Below are 19,561 nucleotides of genomic sequence, written 5' to 3'. Positions count from 1 at the left end.
GCTACGAGCATACTCTCGTGCAGTGTCTATGTCCCGTACACGTCGTAAGTGTTACGCCATGAAATGTACGTGTTCATGCATTACAACTTAACCTATGCCAAGTCGCAAAAGCTAACGATTGCGCACTGTGAGAGGTCGGCGCAGTGATTTCACGAGGACGAAGGCGATGCGTGAGGCTTATCGAGGGAGGCAAAGAAAGTTTCACTTTTCTTAAGAGTCCAGACCAGAATGAAATGAGTCCACTGAGTTTAGTTTCTGGACTACTCGAAAGCTGTCCCGGTCCGCGGCGGATGATTCAAATTCCTGAGCCGCTGTGAGATTTCTCACAACCGGGGCAGCAGGGAAACGCCGTAGGCTACACAGTTGCGAAGTCGGTGTCGGTGTTCCTGGCCTTCTGCGATCATAGCGGAGACGTGCACCCTTGGAAAACGGCCGCTGCGTCATGCAGCGAGTGCTGGCAACGTTGCTCAAGAGATGAGCACACATAGCTTTAAGTATCCCAGATGGGTCCCCTTGACAGCATTCAAGGAAGAAGGGTCTATAAAGCTATCATTGTTTCATTTGGGCGCGAAAGTAGCTACGATAAATAAACAAGCTTATCTTCCGTTCAATTTCAATTTGGTATTCAGCTACTGATTCTACTGAACCACGTGACGTTCTGACGACACGATTTACCATAAATAGATATTGCGAAATTCGTATCCTCGAGCTTGTACTGTAAAGACTGTCTCAGAATGGTTCCCGAGAAGTTTATCTTTAGAATACGGCTCTTATTTCTGATATATCAATTTTTTTCTATTTTGTGTACTGATTACAGATAATTCTAGGTGAGATTTTGCTGTGCTCTTGCATTGTGTCCAGATTTGACGATAAAATGGAAGGATTAGTGAGCACGTACTTCACGTTAAAATGGCTTCAAGCATTGGTGGCTAAGGTTCTGTGGCCAAAGTGCCTCCTACCAAGGTTCTATCACCTTTATAAGCATGCCACTACTACATCCATTCCAGCTTGTCGCTTTTTGTTCACGCGACATTTACAGGTCCCAATCTTTAAATATTGGGGGTGCTAGTCCGCTGTTAAACATCGACAGTGAATAGCCAACGGAATTTTGTAAACAATGCAAAATTAATTGAAACGAAATTCTAAACAACGAAAGTGACCATGCCGTGGTCGAGAGACGCCCGATACACATATAAATGGGCAAACTGACCAAACGGTTTCTTACATTACTAGCACGGCTCTTGTTGGATGGCTGCTTGCCCGTTTGGCCTGTGCAGGAATGCTGGGTCCCATCGCACGTGCCTTGACTAGTTGTGTGGCCTTCGCTTCTTTTACTGAAGTATACACTTTATTCAAGAACCAAAAGAAATGTATAAAACGCTGTTCGAACTAATAGCTCAAAACCTAGTATCCGATACAGAAATTACTTGGTTGTACACTTAATTACGAGGCGCCAACTAGCTGTATTTGTACAAGCCGCACCGCAATTGATGCGTGTCGTTTTACGTAACAGTTATTAGCCGCATGTTTAAGACAATTGCCATTACCCATCCTACCAACACCATGCTTATTGGCCGAGTGTGTTAGGCAGTAAGCTATATCAGCGAGCTGCCAGGCGCCATAAATAGAAGGGAAATCTTCGTGCCTCATACAAGGAAAATTGCGGCACGGCGTCCTTAAATTCGCGCAATTTTACGTGCTAACATTTTTTTTCGGAAAGTCGCTATATAAGAAATAAAAGAGAAACGTAACGGACTCTATATACATTGGCGCATTTGGAAGAATGACATTTGTATAACAAAAAGGAAGGGAAGCATATCACATTGCTGAAAGTGTACCTAAAATAACTGGGAGAAAAAAGATACGAAAAATGAAAGAAAGGAGACAGTGCATGGGATTGCAAACAATAAATATAAAAATAAAAGGCATCATGGCCTTCAATTGTGCCTTTGGCCATTCTGTGAAAGCGAGTTTCGTGCAGTGAATAATTTTCGAGTAAGAATATGCATTCGCGTAAAGCAGCTGTCCTCGACGTCGCTTTTATCGAACAGACATGTGCGCACAGGAACTAGTCCGCATGCAACAAGCGTGTTTTTCGGCCGAATCGTTTGCGACTATCATTGCCATCTGCTGGCATTTTATGGAAAAACGAAATTCGTCTCTAATGCAACAATAACGCCAGATGGCGCCACTAGATTAGCCTCGGCTACGCAGATGTTAATAATAGCGCCGGCGAAGGACCGTGCTGTGAGGGTACGAAGAAGCCCAGTATTTTGAAACAATGCACATAATTTTCGAGTCTTCTTTTATTATCATGCGTCACGCGGAATGCTCTAGCCCAGGGATAATGGCAGTGCGTTGGCGTCGGAATAATGGGGAAGGGCGAAAAGAATGCAAAATCAAATCGGTTGTTGGAAAGATAATTATACAGAAGTTATCCGTGATGATGGCCTATAGGCCATCATCACGGATAACTCGGGCTATTCGGGCTAATTCGGCCTATTCGAATAGCCCGAAAGTGCTGTCGCTGCTTGGCCTGCATCTTAGGTTACGTAGGCTGAAAATTTTCATTTTTTCCGGGGGGCGGCTAGGGTACGACCAGCTTTCCAGACCCCAACGACGGGCGCGAATTCAATTCAATTTTATTTAATTTATTCTTATTTTTTAATAGAATACTGCAGGACAAGCAGACCCATGCAGGAGGGGCTACAGTACAAAATAGTGGAATCCAAGCAGGACAGTGATTACACAAACAAAAAAGAAGAAAGGTACAAGTACTAGAATCTCATCGCTTGAATACAATGGACTACGAATGGAAAAGAAAATGATCTAATTCTTATTTTTTATTAGAATACTGCAGGACAAGCAGGCCCATGCAGGAGGGGCTACAGTACAAAATAATGGAATCCAACCAGAACAGTGATTACACAAACAAAAAAGAAAGAAGGTACAAGTACTAGAATCTCATCGCTTGAATACAATGGACTACGAATGGAAAAGAAAATGATCTAGTTCCTTCGCGAAATCCGGGGACAAAAAAAAAATGCTTTGGGGAAGGCCATTCCATTCTGATACTGTTCGTGGGAAAAAACTGTGCTTCTATAAATTTGTTCTAGCAAACAACGGCGCTAGAGAAAAATTATGCGTGTGGCGTGTTCTCCTTGTAGAAATACGCTGGATGCAAGAAGGTAACGTAAATTTGCTTTTCCCAGAAAGACAGTTATGAAGAAACATGATGCGATTAAATTTTCTTCGTGCTTGCAATGTTTGGATATTATTTTGTTCCATTATAGAAGAGGAAGAATGTTGCCGTCGATATTTTCCATAAATGAATCTGACTGCCTTACGCTGAACCCGTTGGAGTTGGCTGACATGTTTTTTAATGAAAGGGTCCCATATTATTGAAGCGTGTTCCCATTTGGACCTAATGCAACTGTTATAAGCTAGAAGTTTGACATTTATAGGCGCTGATGCGAGTGATCTCTTGAAAACCATAACTTTTTTGGATTGATGTGAAAATGTGAGAAATGTGTTCAGACCAGGACAGGCTACAATTAAAGAGTTACGCCGAGATATATTTATACTTTCTAACTTCTGAAATGAGGGTTTTTTGTAGCATATATGAAATACTACCCGGATTTGTTTTTCTTTGTAACATGCATAAGCACAGTGTTTTCCTTATTTAGTGTCATGCCCCATTGCGTACAGCATTAGTCAATCGCACCAATAGTTTGCTGCAACAAATTATGACCCTTATCGCAAGAAATTGTCTCAAACACTGCACAATCCTGCATGAAGAATCACATAGTCATGCCATCCGCAACCACATCAACCAAATCATTTATATAAATTAAACATAGCGGGGGTCCCAAGACACTTCCTTGGGGAACTTCTGAAGTGACACTCGGACTATCAGCGACTATTAGTCATATCATAAGAAGCAAACAAACAAAGACACCAAGGACAGCATAGGGAACATTGCATGTATTTATTAATTGAATGAAAGAAAGTGATAAATTAACGTAAACGAAAGTGAATGAAAAAACAACTGACCGCAGTTGGGGCACGAGCTCACGTCATCGTTTACGCGCGCGATGCTGTCCTTGGTGTGTCTGTTCGTTGGCTTCTTACGATATATATATATATATCATAAGAAGCCAAGAAAGAAAGTGTAAGGTAATTTGCACGATGGAAGATTACGCCAGCGAGAGACGCCAGTCTTGGTAGTGCGAGGGGACTCGGGCTGTGAAATTGGCCTGTCCTCTACTATGAGGTCTTGAAAGTACTCATATAAGGCCGTCACTTCACTGCAAAATTATTCCAGGTCACACGAAGTTTCTCCAAGTGGAGCTGCTATTAATACTGCTTCAGATTTCCGTCGAAACTGCAGCCTCCCATTCTTTCACAGCGAAGTTGTTAGCCACACGCTGATCGGTATTTTTCGCGTCCGCGTCCATGGGCAAAAATGTGGGCCGATCCCAGAGGTAGCGCAATACAGCGGCGGAGGTTAGGCAGGCTTCAAGCACCCAGAAAAGTGAAGCGAGAAGTGGGTACATTCTTTGGAATCACGTATACAAAATACAGAACAGCATTCGTTTCAATAAATAGCAAGCACAAAACAAGCATCCGAACCACATAATTGATGATAAAGCGCTCCTCACAAGAATGCTGGTGCCCGCGAATATAAGCCAAATTGCCACGTGACTGGCCGCTCGAGGAACTTTGCGTGTATTCGTGGGCTTCTTTCGCACCTTTACCTTTACACCTTTAACACCTTTACGTCGCACGTATTGAGCAACAGAAAGCTGTATGGAGGTTTTTCGTGTTGCTCTGCAATTTTCTCATTGACCCTTTTAAAGTAATTATAATATTCGAGAAGTTGATTTATCAATCAAGACTAATTGTGCAATTAGGCAGAATGCAAAAATTAATCTTAGTATCTCAAAGCAACGGAAAGCAACATTACCTTGCTTCTGTGCAGCCACGTGGCATTTACATGTTTTTAAATCTTGGTGCGTAATAGTTGGGACACCATGTATATTCTCATATAGTATGTGCATGGTGTTCACAGTGGAAATTTTAAAAAAATATTGAAGTGAAACAGTATGGCTGAGGTAGCCGCCACTGGTGCTTTAATGCGCTTGTCCTCTTAATGTCAGGATGTGCAGAAATAAAACGCAGTCATGAATCAAGAGCCGTGCGCGTCCGCGCCAATAATGATGCAGAAAGCTTTTCGCCGCAGTAAAACTTTAAGTGAAAAGGTAGAGACAACTCAAAAGAAACCTCTAATGATGTGAGTAACTGAACACTCTGGCATTGACATTTTAAGGGGGGGGGCTGCTCTAGGGGGGGGGAGGAGGCTCTGCCCCCTCCTCAGAAAACTCCGGAGGGGGTTCAGGCCCCGGAGCACCCCGTACTTGGCGCCTATGTTAAGTTATATTATTTTTGGATCAAACAACCACTATGCATATACTAGTTATGCCAGTTTACTTGGACCAAGACTTGAAAAAAAACCCCAAGAGCTCTAGAGATATTGTACCGACTGCATAGTAGCCGCAGTCGTGTGCTTAGAGCGCGTGTTTTTTCATCGCGAAGCATTAATTAATTATTAAATAATTGGTTGGCCTTAATTATTAACCTTTTTAATTATTGCTTGAATCGCAAACATATCAATGACAAAGTTTTAGGACACCTTGAATAACCTCCGAATCAAGCATTTGTATCGTGCTCAGCTTTGCCTCATTGGTTTTTCCAATAAAGAACAAAATCGCCCGAAAAATCCAAAATACGAGATAGATGTGCGCTCGCATGCTTCTACTCAAGCGCTCTCAAGCGAATAGCCACGGATACACGGCTGTACTAGCGGCAGCAGCTCGATACAGGGCTTCACGCTGTGATGGTCGCGGCATCATGAGAACACGCCGCTGAGGCATTGATAATCCATCCAACATGACGAAGCCTTATACGACGCGGCGATAAACGAATGCAGCCGTAAATCTTTCAAAGGTTGCTTGGAGGCGGTTGAGAAGCGGGGCGCTCGCGCGCATCTATTTCATATACCGCGTATTTCGCGGGCTTTTGTTTTTTTATTGGAAAGAACAACCAGGCACACTTCAGCACCAAATAAATGCTTGATTCGGATGTTATTTAAGGTGCCCAACAACTTTGTAACTGACATGTTTGCGATTCAAGCAATAATTAAAAGCAATTATTAGGTAATAATTCGTGATGAAAAAGAAATGGCTGTAAATATACACATGACTGCCGTATGCAGTCGGTACCGTTTCTCAGGGCTTTCGGGTTTTTTTTAAATTTTGGTCCAAGTTAACTGGAACAACCGGTATATACAGTTAACCCTTGTAACGTCTTCGACATGATTTCTAAACAGCGTTTTGAGTGGTTTCAAAAACAGAATTTGACTAAACTCTGGGGTTTTACGTGCCAGAACCTCGATTTCATGCCAAGGCATGCCGTGGTGGGGCGATTCCGGATTGATTTTTACCAGCTGGGATTCTTGACCGCGCACATAAATCAAAGTACACGAACAGTTTATAATTTCGTAACCATCGAAACACGGCCGCCGTGGTCGAAGGCGCGACTTCGGGCGCAGCAGCCAATGCCTTCTCAGGGTTCTTCAATAAATTTCTGGTGATAGCCAGAGATTTATTGCAGTGAAAGATGCAAGTCTGATCAATTTATGTGACAGAGCACTCTAGTCGCACCCATCTTATCGCTTGATAAAGCAAGGTGTACGAACGTGCATTGTCGAGGAAGATAGCTTTTAATCCGGTTTTGTTTTTCCTTTCGCCAAGGCTCGAATGCACGTACACGTCGTAAATTTCATGTAAAGAACTTGCGGCATTTGTTCCTCTTCTTGTCGCCTACTAATGTTTTCCTTTACTTAATTATCGGGTTTTACGTGCCAAAACCACTTTCTGATTATGAGGCACGCCGTAGTGGAGGACTCGGGAAATTTCGACCACCTGGGGTTCTTTTTTCCTTTACTAAGGGGTAGGCTATACCTATTGCACAACATTAACAATTAAAGTATGAAATAAAAATGATTTGCGCCTAGTGAGAAAAAAGAATGGAACTAGAACTGAAAGCTTGAAATTGAAAATTGAAATTTGAATTGCGCTATAAACCTTAGTTCGAGCCATTTGATTTTCCTAACGTAACATTGCTTAGGCACCTAAGTAAATTCTGCACGCAATGTACCATTGTTAAACAATGAATGAAGATCTCTTAGCAATTTTGTATGGTTTTTCTGAACAGGAGGATGGAAATAAGCGAAATTATTACCCCGCTTAAGAAGCGTTTAAACAGGACTTAGACTCGCCCTGTAAGCCTCTTTTCTGAGCCACTCACCCGGGTTTGAGAGGAACGTTGTGTCCTCGGTCACGGCGCCAATAATTCCAACCCTGGTGCCTTGCATTCTGGTGATCACCGACTTTGGCAAAACGAGATGGCGCAAGTTGCTTGAGCCAGAGAAGTCGGTGTTGCAGCTGAGGAGTCTGAGAGGTGAACGGGACACCTTTTCGAGAAACGGAGCCAGTCCGCTGGGCCCATTGTCAAACTCGTGGTTCCCAAGGCACTGCGCATGCATCAGCATATGTGCTGCACCTTCAAATGTATTTTTCAGCTTCTCAGATCTTATGCTCGCCATTTTTTCATTTCTGCACTTATTTTTCAGGCGATTCAGTGTTTAATTGAAGGCGATATCTTGCGCGCGCTGCTCTTCGCTACGATGGCTGAAATATTGGGGGACGAGAACAGCAGGCATGTTCACAACAGAAATGGAATAAGAAAGCACAGCTATAGACACAACTGCCACGTATACGGCATGAAAGCATCGCTAAATTATTAGCAGGAGCATCCATGGCACTTTCAAATTGTGCGCCACACTCGAGGCAAAGCTTGCCTTTGTGTCATTAGTTTCGCGAATTTGTCTGCACTTCAATCCTCCACAGATTTCACTTGCAACAAAAATACGCGTCATGTACACTCTAACATTTTTTGCGCCCTTCAGGGCGTTACTTGTTCCATTGTTGACACTCCTGCATGAAGGGTTCTAACAAAATTTATTGCACATCACAGCAATCTCTAGCTAAATACGCACTTAGAAAAGACCTAGTAGAAGATCTGACAGCTTTGGACGCACAGAGATGTCTGACAAGAGAATGTCACAGCAATGGTTTTGCAAGTTTCACTAATGCGCTTTTCGGGTCCTTTGTTGCAGCTATCATTAGTTGCCTCAGAAATGTGTCAAACAAGAAAACATGATTGGTTTCCGCAAAGGACTATATCTTACCCCTTAAATGCGAGGATGTTAGCCACATGACAACCAAATGCCCTTTTTACACCCACATTGGATAAAAGAAGTCGCAGTTTTGCCAGAAAGGCGAAACATCAATGGCGCTAGCAAATCACTAGACAGGTAAACGAATTAAGGATAGTAGCTTTATCGGAAGTATAAACTTGTAAACATTCACCTACTCACTAAATTACCAATCATCTTGTCACGCGCGCACAAGCAAAAATGAACCTATCTGACTCGATGGTCACGGAAGCTTGCTGTCGAAGCGTTGGAGTGAGGAAGCACGGCAGCAGCAGCGAGCGAATTGACCTTCGTGCTGCCTCTCACTTCAACGCGAACTAAGCGGCGAAAACACAAAGCACACGAAACTATCAGCACTCGGCGCACTTTGTCCCTATCGCAGATCACTTTCAAGATAGAGCCTGCGCGGCCGCGCCGTACGCAGCAGCCGCCGGAGTAGAAAGGACCCCCTCCTCCCTATATACCTGTCCTCCCCTAGGCGCCTTGCGCGTGAAGGAAGACGACGCGCTTTTTCACCGCTTTCATCCATCGCGGGCTCGTGATTGAGCCAACATAATCGCCTCACCCTCGCACGTTTTCACACATAAAGCATACGGCATGCGGCGACGATGTTATATCCCTCGAACTTTATACGGAACATGACGGCGATGGTAGAAATGCGCCTGGAATGTCCGTATAATTGCTATCGCAATAAAAACTATGTTTATAGTACAGATGCGATAATATTGCCGATGCGTCTTGATGCATGCCATCATCGCTAGTATAACGCTGCAGCGAAGCACTCTAGCGCAACTCAAACACCTCCTATATATTACCAGCATAATCGACCCCCGTGACAAGTCGTGATACTTTCTGTTAATTTTTTCGTAACGGTGCGGTTCGTACTAGTAGTACTTTAAAGCGTGGTCATTCTGTCTGGAGGTAACGCTCACAATATTTACAACACTTTTTTCCTAGGGAACTCTTATATTGAAATGCACAGTAGCAGAAGTGCGCATGACTTTAGATACTAAGAAATCTTTTCTTTAAATGCAACAAGAGCGAGATGTACTCACAGTTACAAAACTTTTTTCGAACAAATGGTGTAAGGCAGATTCTACAGAGGAGTGACTTACCGCGTAGTCGTAGCCCATTTCCACCATCACTTCAGACACTAATGCTGCTTTCAGCACAGTGTACCAAGCCGTGCCTTGGAAAAAGTCACCAGCATTCACAAAAATTGTGTTCGGATACGTTTTCTTCAGCTCTTTTACCTGAAAATAAAAAGGAAGAAAAAATGACGGACAAGTTAACACTAACGCATGACAACAGAATGGCACACTAAAGCTTCTGTGAACGTAGTTGCAGTGATGCTGCTAATGTTCTTATTGCTACCGCAACACTTTTGTTGACGAAAACGTGAACTGTTTTGCGAAGGTGCGCCTTTGAGCGCGATTTGAGCAGTGTATTGCGTACGCGTAGGACACCGAAAAACGAGCAACGAAACCAAACGTTCTTTTGCGAAAAAAAGTATAGAGAAGCATTGGCACATAATTTTAAAACAGTTCAGCTGTAGGCTCATCGTCCACGAGCAATGCTGAATGGGCAGTTCATTCTTAGTTTAGTTGGTCAATGTTATATTATGCAGCCAGTGAAGAATGCATAACACGCGCGAGAACAACAACGAAAACAAAGTCAATACGGCTGTTAGTTAATACATTCCTTTTCAGTGAGAGCGCAGCAAATGTAAACGAAAATTTACAAGCACATACAGGTCATGAGCATTACGGCAAACTGTCAGAATAATTTTGGGAGAAAACAATATATTGTTTGCTAAACATCCTACAGACATGTCATTAATACAGAGCGTAGGCTTTAATTTTACATGGAAAGCACTCCAAGACCCTCCCTTTTTCTCTTTCCCTACCCCTACCTCTTTCCCTTCTCCCTGTCGTTGTGAGTCGTAAACTAAACTCTGCGTTGCTTGGAATACTGCTGGTCCAAAGAAGGCGCTATTGACAACAAAGCTTAGAGTAGCAGAGTCTGAACATCCGGAAAACTTTGTGAATACTGACGTTACAAAAATCGAAAGGGGATCTGCAGCTATAGTTTTATTTATATTTATTTATTGTACATATTTTCAAGGCCGGCAGGCACAACAGAAAGGAGTGGTAGGGTACATTATTATTTGCAGAACGAAAGAAATTTAACAAAAAATCGTGAAGGAACTATAAGACACTTTGAACAGCAAGCTTGAAATTGGTACTGTCACAAATGGTGACTAAGGAGGCGGGAAGGCGGTTCCATGCAGTGGCAGTTCTTGGTAAAAATGATGAATGGTATAAATTAGTGCGGCAAGTTGGCACTTCAACTTTGTGTTGATGATCGATGCGAGAGGAAATGTAACTGGGTCTGGTGAAGAGATTTTCTTTCAGGAAAGGATTGAGGTAGTATATTTTATGAAAAAGACAAAGGCGAGAATGCTTGCGACGTAGTGAAAGGTCAGGTAGATCTAATGTTTTTTTCATGGATGTTACGCTAGAATGACGTGAATAATTAGAGAGGATAAAGCGCACTGCACGGTTCTGAATGCTTTCAAGTGAAATAATGAGATTGGAATGAGCAGGGTCCCATATGGCACACGCATATTCTAATTTTGGACGGACGAGCGTTTTGAACATGGTAAGCTTTAGTGAGGTCGGAGCGGATGCAAAGTTATGTCTTAGATAACCTAATGTTCGGTTAGCATTGTTAGTGATATATTCAACATGCATGTTCCAGGAAAGATTGCTAGTAATATGAAGGCCAAGATACTTACAAGAGTTAACAACCGACAGGACAGTACCATTAATAGAATAGGGGGGCGGATCAGAAGGGGTAGAGCGGCAGGAGACACGCATATGTTTGCATTTATTTGTGTTAAGCTGCATTTGCCATTTGTTACACCAATTTGATACACTAACCAGATCATCTTGAAGCTTACTGGAATCATTAAGGTTAGTTATTTTGTGGTAGATGACGCAGTCGTCCGCGAATAGCCTAATGATTGAGTTAGAGATACAGTCAGGAAGGTCATTAATATAGATGAGAAAAAGCAGGGGCCCCAGTACGGATCCTTGCGGTACACCGGAGGTAACTGAACAAGGTCTAGAAGTACAATCATTAGCGGTTACATACTGGGTCCTGTTAGAGAGAAAATCCTTAATCCATGCAAATACGTTTGGGTCAATATTAAGAAGAGAAAGTTTGAAAATAAGTAAATCATGAGAAACAGAATCAAAAGCTCGCGAGAAGTCCAAAAATACACAGTCAGTATCAAGTTGCTGATCTACATTAAAAAACAAGTCATTGGTAAAAGACAAGAGTTGGGTTTCGCAGGAAAAGAATTTTCTAAATCCATGTTGTGCATTGTTAAAGAAAGAATTCATCTCAAGGAAATTAATGAGGTGTGAATAAATTATGTGCTCTAATATTTTACTTGGAATGCATGTCAATGAAATTGGTCGATAATTATTGGAGGAATGAGTGTCACCTGATTTATGGACCGGAACCACCTTTCCCACCTTCCAGTCTTTGGGTAGGGTAGAAAGCTGTAGGGACTGGTCAAAAATCTTTGATAAAATAACACTTGAAAAAAACTTCAGTACACTTTAGCATTTTTGAATTAATGAAGTCGGGACCACAGGATGAAGAAATTTTTTGGTTTCTGATAAGTTTGCCGATGCCAATCCAGTCAAGCGAGATAGGTTCCGTAGGCGGAAAACTTGGGGACGATAAGAATGGAAATTTTGGCTGTACTGATCGCTGAAAAAATGACGAGAAGGTATTATTCAGAATTTCGCAGCACTCGTGAGTTGGAACTGGCACGTCTGATTGGATTAATTGAAGAACATTCTTTTTAGTACCTGCAACAATAGACCAAAACTTCCGTGGGTTAGAAACCAGAAACGAGGGCAGAGTATTATTTAGGAATGTGTTTTTGGCACTGGCTATTGCCGAACAATATTCACTGGCAATGCGGTGATATCGAGACCAATGATCAGGATGATTTGTAGCTTTAGAGCGGCGAAATACCCGTTTTTTTTTTGTTGCGCAGGCGCTTTAGTGCATTATTAAACCATGGTGATCGGGGGTTAGAAGGCACTCTTCTTTTAGGTATGTAGCGGTCAATTATCGATAGAAGTTTGTTTTTATAGAGAGACCAGTTTTCATCAACTGTTCGTTGCGAAAAGTTCACTAAATAAAAGCGAACACGTTGCCACAGTGAGTAAAAGTATACTCTTTGGAATATTGTGATGTTTCAACAAGAAAAAAGAACTTTCATAAGGATAGCTGAACCACTATCGTAAACACCTGACTATCTTGTCACAGTTCCTAAGGAACGTAATATTCCAGGAGTCTGTAAGGTAACAATGTGAAAGTGAAGTGACAGTCAAATAATACGTGCCGTGGTGGCGTAGTGACTTGCCCTGCTAAGGCGGAAGATGTGCTGCTAAGCTGGAAGCTGGTGGGATCAACTCCCAGCCGAGGCCGCCGCATTTCGGTAGAGGCGAAATGCAAAAATACGTTCGGGGGTATACCGTGCATTGGGTGCGCTTACGCAACCTCGAGCGGTCAAAATTAATGCGGGGTCCCTCACTATACGTCGTGCCTCACAATCATATCGGGATTTCTTTTTTAAATAACGTAATGTATCCGTACCGCTCCACTCATCACCACTCAATTGATTATTCTAGACATCGATGTCTGGGACGACCGCAGGCACAGGCGGCGCCATGCTGAGTGAAATAGTTTGCTCAGCTTTAGAAAACCCACGCGCCTGTCTGCGATATGCTGTCCTCATATGGAAAAACAATCGATAAATGTGGCATGTAGGCTCCTTGTTTGCCTTGGTTAGTGTTTTGCGGAAAAGCCCTTGAAATTTCGCCTGGAAATGGCCAGTTCTCGTTCAGCGCGCTCGTAATGGCAACGTGATGGCATGCGTCTCATAACGGCCACGTGAACCGCGACCCAACATTTGCAAGCCACGCTTCACGCCATGATTAGGACGTGCACTTTCAGCAACCTTGTCTTGTCTCATACATTTGATCTCGCGTAAATAAGAATATCAGGTTAAGCGGATCTTCTGGCTGCATTCCTGGCTCGACCGCATTTAGATTTTGCGCGGAGGATGTATCTCGTGTTCAACTTACTTTATTCTGTTTCGTAGCATAAGTGACAGAATGCGCATTCTTTTTAGCTGAAGATCGCTACACTTATAAGTAAATCAGCATTACCACCGACTACGCTTATTTCTGGAATTATTCTGAACTAAATGGCGGGGCAAGTGTACAGAGCGGCAATATGAACAATAAGCACTGAGAAATGCCTCCTCCACCGCAACATTTTTTAGCGATCACGGCAGGATATCAGCTGGAAGAGTAATTTATCTTTCAGTTAGTTTTCTCAAATGATGTGTAAATCATCGGTTTCCGCATTGCTATGATACGCTTTATGTTGGGTAAGTAGAACAGAGCGTGCGACATTAGAAAAACTCACTTTGGTTACTATCCTGGCGATGCCACCGACACACTCAGCACGGTCTCCGGTGCACAGGCCGCCGTGCTTGCTGCTCTCGTCAATGTGCGAATGCACATCATTCGTGTGCAGCACGGTCAGCGTGAAATCGGCGCACACTCGATGGATCGCGGGTGAGAACACCAGAAAGACACAAACTAGGACGCGGAGAAGACGCATGGTGGCCGTTCTTGCTTGAGCAACGTCGGCGTGGACGAGATCAAACTCCCAGTCACGTTTCTTCTTTCCGGGCGGATGATAGAACTCAAAGGTGGATTCTTTACGGGCTTGAGGAACAATTCCTTGTCGTTGTGCTTCAACCAGACGCACGGTGAAGTCGAACATCGTCTGGCTCACCCGGCCACAGGTTCCGACTGCTCGATGAATTGTGGTCGCCGGCCTTGCCAGACAGCTTCATGGCGACTACGCGAGAATTTTGTAATCGAATGGCACTTCGCTGAAGACTTACGTGCAGCCGAAGCGAGAATTTCGTTCCATCATGCCACGAGTTGTGACGATGATGATAAAGACCACAAGCTGTGGAGCATACCCACTAAATGGGATTGGCTGAGAATCTAGTGGCACTGACAAAAATACCTTCATGAAATAGAGATTTACGTCTAGATAAACGAAACAAAGAAGATAAGAAAATAAAGGAGTATGATTGAACAGTTATGAAACAGTCTATGATTAGGCAAAATGGTCACTTTGTTGGCAACATAGCTACTCTTACAATTAGTGTAAAACTGGCACTGCGCCAGTGATATACATGCATGGAAATGCAGGAATTGAGGTGGCTGGAGATTCGCCTTCTTCTCGGATATCAAAAAGGACCCTTTAAGATGTATAAAGTGTCCCAACTAACTTTAGTCAAGCTGTTCAACGAACAAAAAACACCATTAGAAAAAGACGCCGTGCAATTTTAAGACTCTTGGTGTTAGGTCGTCAAACATCTGACGTCTCAACACTGTAGGTCGTAAAATATTGTTTAGCACCGTGTATTTTACTCGGTACAACATCGTGATGTTAAGATATATGGGGTTCAGTCATCAGAGCTCTCACGATAGAATACTGTAGGTCTGATTACTGTTTCGTGCGCCGTGCTTTCTAAATATTTTTCTCCCGTTGAACAGCTAGGTTAAAGTTAGCAGGGACACACTGTATATGGCGAGCAGCATTCTGTCGGTCTTCACCGCTAAGTATCTAATAAGAAGTGAGTAAAATACAATCTTTTCTTTATTATTATATAGCCCACTTTTACAGTCAAGTTGTGAACACAACTAAAAACGCTAAAAAAAGTTATGGCCCAGTTTTCACGGTTTTCTGAAAAAAAGAGAAAAAGCTATACCACTCACAAAGTTTTTTTAAGGAAATGTGGGGAATGTTAAGGCCAACATTTAGGTCAGATTTTAAAGTGTGTATTAGTTACGAGTAAAGCAAAATTGCTAATACTTCATTTTCGGCCCATTTAACTATTTCCGTAGCGCGTCCACTGGGCATCGTTGGCCCGCTAACGATGGTTCTACGCGCGAATTTCGAGATTTTCCGCACCACCCACGGAGACACTGCGCTATCGGACTTGCAAGAGGAGTGCTATTCTTTTGTTTTCTAAGCAGTTCGCTTTCATCCCAAGGCGGAGGTTTTTGAAAGCGCTCCGAAGTTTTCGCGATTGTCAGAGTAGAAAGGAAAAATGACCGCCCGCTGTCGATGGTTTAAAACGTCGCTTTAGAGAACTTCCGCTCCGCTCACGGACACACTGTGCCATAGGACGGGAAGGAGGACAACTACATTTTTGTTTTCTGAGCAGTTCGCTTTTCCCCCAGAAGACGTTAATTTTTTAACGCACTCCGAATTTTCGCGATCGTCAAAATGTAAAGGAAAAATAGCCGTCTCTGGGAGAGGTGCGAACGCTTCGAAAGATCGTAGATCTACCGATTCCGCTGCATTTGCAGCTGTTCTTATCAATGGATCGAGCAGCAGCGAGTCTGAAGATGCGGTATTTTCGTCGGAATTCGACTCTGAGAGCGACGGCGATGCAAGCCAGCCCGGAACACCGGCGACCGCTGCCCGGCGCGCCAAACTGTAGTGCTTGCGCTTAAATGGTTGTAGTGGAATACATCCACAATGAAAATTTCAGATTTTTTCGGATATAGTGTCTATTAGACGGTGATACGTTCTATGAATATCATAAATTTGTTACATTTTTTCTTAGTAGATACAAACGTGTCTTTACAATGTTTGTTCAATTTTATCCTACAATTTCGATTCTGGTAATTTATATACTCTTTATGACATATAGCTAGTTACTAAACCGTTTATGCAAGAAAAGTGCATTCGTTCAGATTTTTTATGTATTACACAATCTACTGAGTGCAGTAGTTCCAATCTGGCGTAACCTACAAAAACACCTATTTTGCATATATGGTGTACGGATAGAGTTAAAGGTGTTATACAAAGCCCTTAAAATGTTTCTTTGTTTTCCAGAGATGAGCAAGACGACAAATATTTCTTACTCACAGGAAATAGCAGTCCTGTTATACCTGAGATAAATCAAAAGTTCGACATTTGTAGATTAATTATGAGCTTTCAAATTTCTTACTGAATACTGATCTTCTAATGTCGATATCTTACACGAGGCATGCGCTTGTTTTCGATTGTCAGCGCGGTGAAATATGAAAGGCACTACATTTCTACTTCATTGAAGTAGGAGTACGTTGTGAATGACGAACGATAAATGTTGAGTTTTGTAGGTTAAGAACAGCCTTTCTAGAAATATATCTTTTTTTCAAGTATTCCAGAGTGTCGATCATACTGACATTAACCGTAATTTGTGTCGGAGTTCTAAAACGAATGTACAAAACGCAAACTACAGATTTGTTGTAAAAAGGTAGAATGACAAATTTATATTGCGGCGGAACCTTCACGTTCTTGGCTTGCTTAACAGGATTGAAAATAATTACATAACTCTGGTTTTTCACCTACTTTTATGTGTCATAAAAGTTTGTAGTTGGCTTCTCCGGTGTCTTCGCGGAACTAAAGAAGGCAACTTGTGTATATTCAGTAAAAAGAACGGGAATGTTCGGGATAATGTCCACGCAAATTTCCAAGTGTGGTGGTGTAATTGCAGCTTTTGCAATAAGTTACGCTTGCAAAAGCTCCGGAGCGTTATAGTGTGTTTCCCGAGTGGCGCAAAATTGAAACCGCTGGCTTCGCGTAACTACAATACCGCCGAGATGAAATTAAATGATTGCAGGGGTGACACTATGACAAATTAGTGTGCGAAGCACGTAAAATGCAACATGTGCAAACGAATCCATTTATCAAGTACTAAAATGTTTTAAAATCTTTATTACTGTTTAACACTCTGGTCTTGTTAATCACACGAATTCATGGACAATACTCTGTGCGATTCATTCCTTATTATAAAATTGTTTTTTTACTAGTGAATCGTGAAATAAGTAATTCTTTTTCATCTCAGTTGCAATTACGGTTGTGCTATGTAAACTGCTACGGTTATATAGATGCCACCTAATGTATGTATTTTCTATGTATTGCCCCCTTTACTCAATGCCTCACTCTGCGGCCTGTAACTTACTTTTACACAAACAAACAAGCAAACAAGCAAGCAAGCAAGCAAGCAAACAAACAAATAAATAATTTTATGGTCGTATTAAAATTGGTTTCCCATTGCTTAGAGATATCTTTATTTTACAGAAAATGAATATTTGGCGAAAATAAGGCGCATGTTATGTCTTATTCCTAGGCGAAATCCAAAGTATTGCGGTTAATTAAGGCGTGTGCAATAAATTAAGCATCCACGCGCTCCTAAGCGTACGTGATAGAGCGGAGCAATATTTAGCACGCAGTCTGTCATGACTAAAAATTCCACTAAGATTAAACTTAGCAGAAGTATACTTCTGCTAAGTTTAATCTTAGTGGAATTTTGGTAATTTATATATATCACATATTTCACGCAGTGTCCAGCCTATAGGCTGGACACTGCGTGAAATATGTGTGCGAAGGTCAATGCGTGCGGATCCAATGCAAGTTTTGCAAGAGATTTAATACTTGGAACTGTCACTCGGCCGCTACCAGCTGCGTCTCCCAACGTCCCGAGAGAACTCTGCGTTGTACAAAGGTTATATTTAGCATAAATAGGGGCCATCTTAAGCGAAATGTATCGCGAAAGAATACCATTTATGGCTTCTTTTAAGAATTACAAATAATTATTAGGAATAACACGATGGCCAAAGTTTCGACGACGTAAAATGTGTGCAGTTTAATTACTGTCTTTGTAAAGTTTCCTTAGAATGGGGGGGGGGTGCTCAAAAGTGTTACAAAAGCTTTAAAACTGACCATTATTATACGGGCAACAATATAAAGCATGAGATTCAACTACAGGTAACTGAGAGAGAGAGAGAGAGAGAGAGAGAGAGAGAGAGAGAGAGAGAGAGAGAGAGAGAGAGAGAGAGAGAGAGAGAGAGAGAGAGAGAGAGCAAATGATAAATGAAAGGTATGGAGGTTAACCAGGACTGAGCCCGGTTGGCTACCCTACACCGGGAAAAGAGAAAGGGGGACGGAAAGATAAAAAGAAGAGAAAGTCCACTAGGGATATCATTCGGTCACTCAGTCCGGATCACAGACGCTGACTCAATCTGGTAGCTTTCAAATATAGCAGCGGCGCTTTTGTGGCCTTTTGTAGCTGCGATATGCGAGGCCATGGTCCCAAGTTCTTGTTCAAGGTGAACGGCTTCCTATCTAGCTGATTGAGAGGCTGCACAGAGGTTGCATCTTTCATTTTCAAAAGATGCGCAGTAGCACAGTAGATGTTCTATGGTTTCCTCCCAGGCACTGCACTCGCTGCCTGCACATCGCAGGCATTGCACTCGGCGCTATCACCCATTCCAATCAAAAACATATATGCATTGGTGAATGCGACTAGCGTAAACGGAACAGCATTGTTTCCTCATTAGGCGTAAGCCCTGGTAACAGCCGCAGTTGCATAGATGGATCGAGGTAATGCAATCGATGTTGAGCGAATTCAGGGGTGTGCCACTTCTCCAATGTCATACGGTGCGCTAGCTTGCTTAACTGCTGGGCTGCGTCAGTCCGCGATAAAGGTACAGAAACAAGGGTTGCTCCATCGTGTGCTTTTCTAGGAGCTTCGTCAGCGAGGTCGTTGCCGGAGATACCGCAATGGGGGCCAGGCGGCCACTGAAACACGACGTCGTGTCCTTTCGCGATCATATGATGGTGCATTTCTCGTATCTCCGACAGGAGTTTTTCACAGGACCCGCGACGAAGAGATGACAGAAGACATTGTAAGGCTGCCTTAGAATCGTAGGATATTGCCCACCGATTAGCCGGACAGGTGACTGAATTTTTTATTGAAACTGCACAAAAGAAACCACTTCGCTTGAAATTGGGCTGTGATTAGGCAAGCTAGTAGAAGTCAGCAGTCGTTTTTATTATAAGATCAGAATTTGTGCTTGTTTTAGGGAGGTAATAAAGATGAGCTTTACCGGTGGGTTGCCCAAGTTGAAGCAAGGACAACGTTTGCGCTTGCTATGCATCGGTTTGGAGCTTATCTTTTTCTGTTCGCTTGCTTGTTATGTTACAATATGCGAACAAATATTTTTGCAAACTATAATGAAGATGATTTCTCACAAAGATCTGATTTTACGAAAG

The 19,561-nt window shown here is 42.6% G+C and overlaps 1 protein-coding gene across 2 annotated transcripts in view; it reads right to left on the bottom strand.

Annotated features, from left to right (window-relative positions):
• Nucleotides 1-19,561, bottom strand: part of LOC142572058 (snake venom 5'-nucleotidase-like) — a 40,142-nt gene that overhangs the window by 12,371 nt on the left and 8,210 nt on the right. Inside the window, exons 2-4 of one of the 2 annotated variants that reach the window (XM_075680876.1) lie at nt 13,856-14,296; nt 9,454-9,591; nt 7,369-7,594 (exon numbers count right to left, since the gene is read on the bottom strand). In XM_075680876.1, coding sequence (XP_075536991.1) covers nt 7,369-7,594; nt 9,454-9,591; nt 13,856-14,218 — 727 coding nt within the window. In that variant the 5' untranslated portion in view covers nt 14,219-14,296. Of the gene's footprint in view, nt 1-7,368; nt 7,595-9,453; nt 9,592-13,855; nt 14,362-19,561 lie in introns of those variants that run through there. The other variant, XM_075680877.1, reaches the window with a different exon arrangement.

The sequence above is a fragment of the Dermacentor variabilis genome, chromosome 2 (genome assembly GCF_050947875.1).
Source record: "Dermacentor variabilis isolate Ectoservices chromosome 2, ASM5094787v1, whole genome shotgun sequence".
In the NCBI taxonomy this organism is placed as follows: Eukaryota; Metazoa; Arthropoda; class Arachnida; order Ixodida; family Ixodidae; genus Dermacentor; species Dermacentor variabilis.
This window is presented reverse-complemented; position numbering and strand designations above follow the sequence as displayed.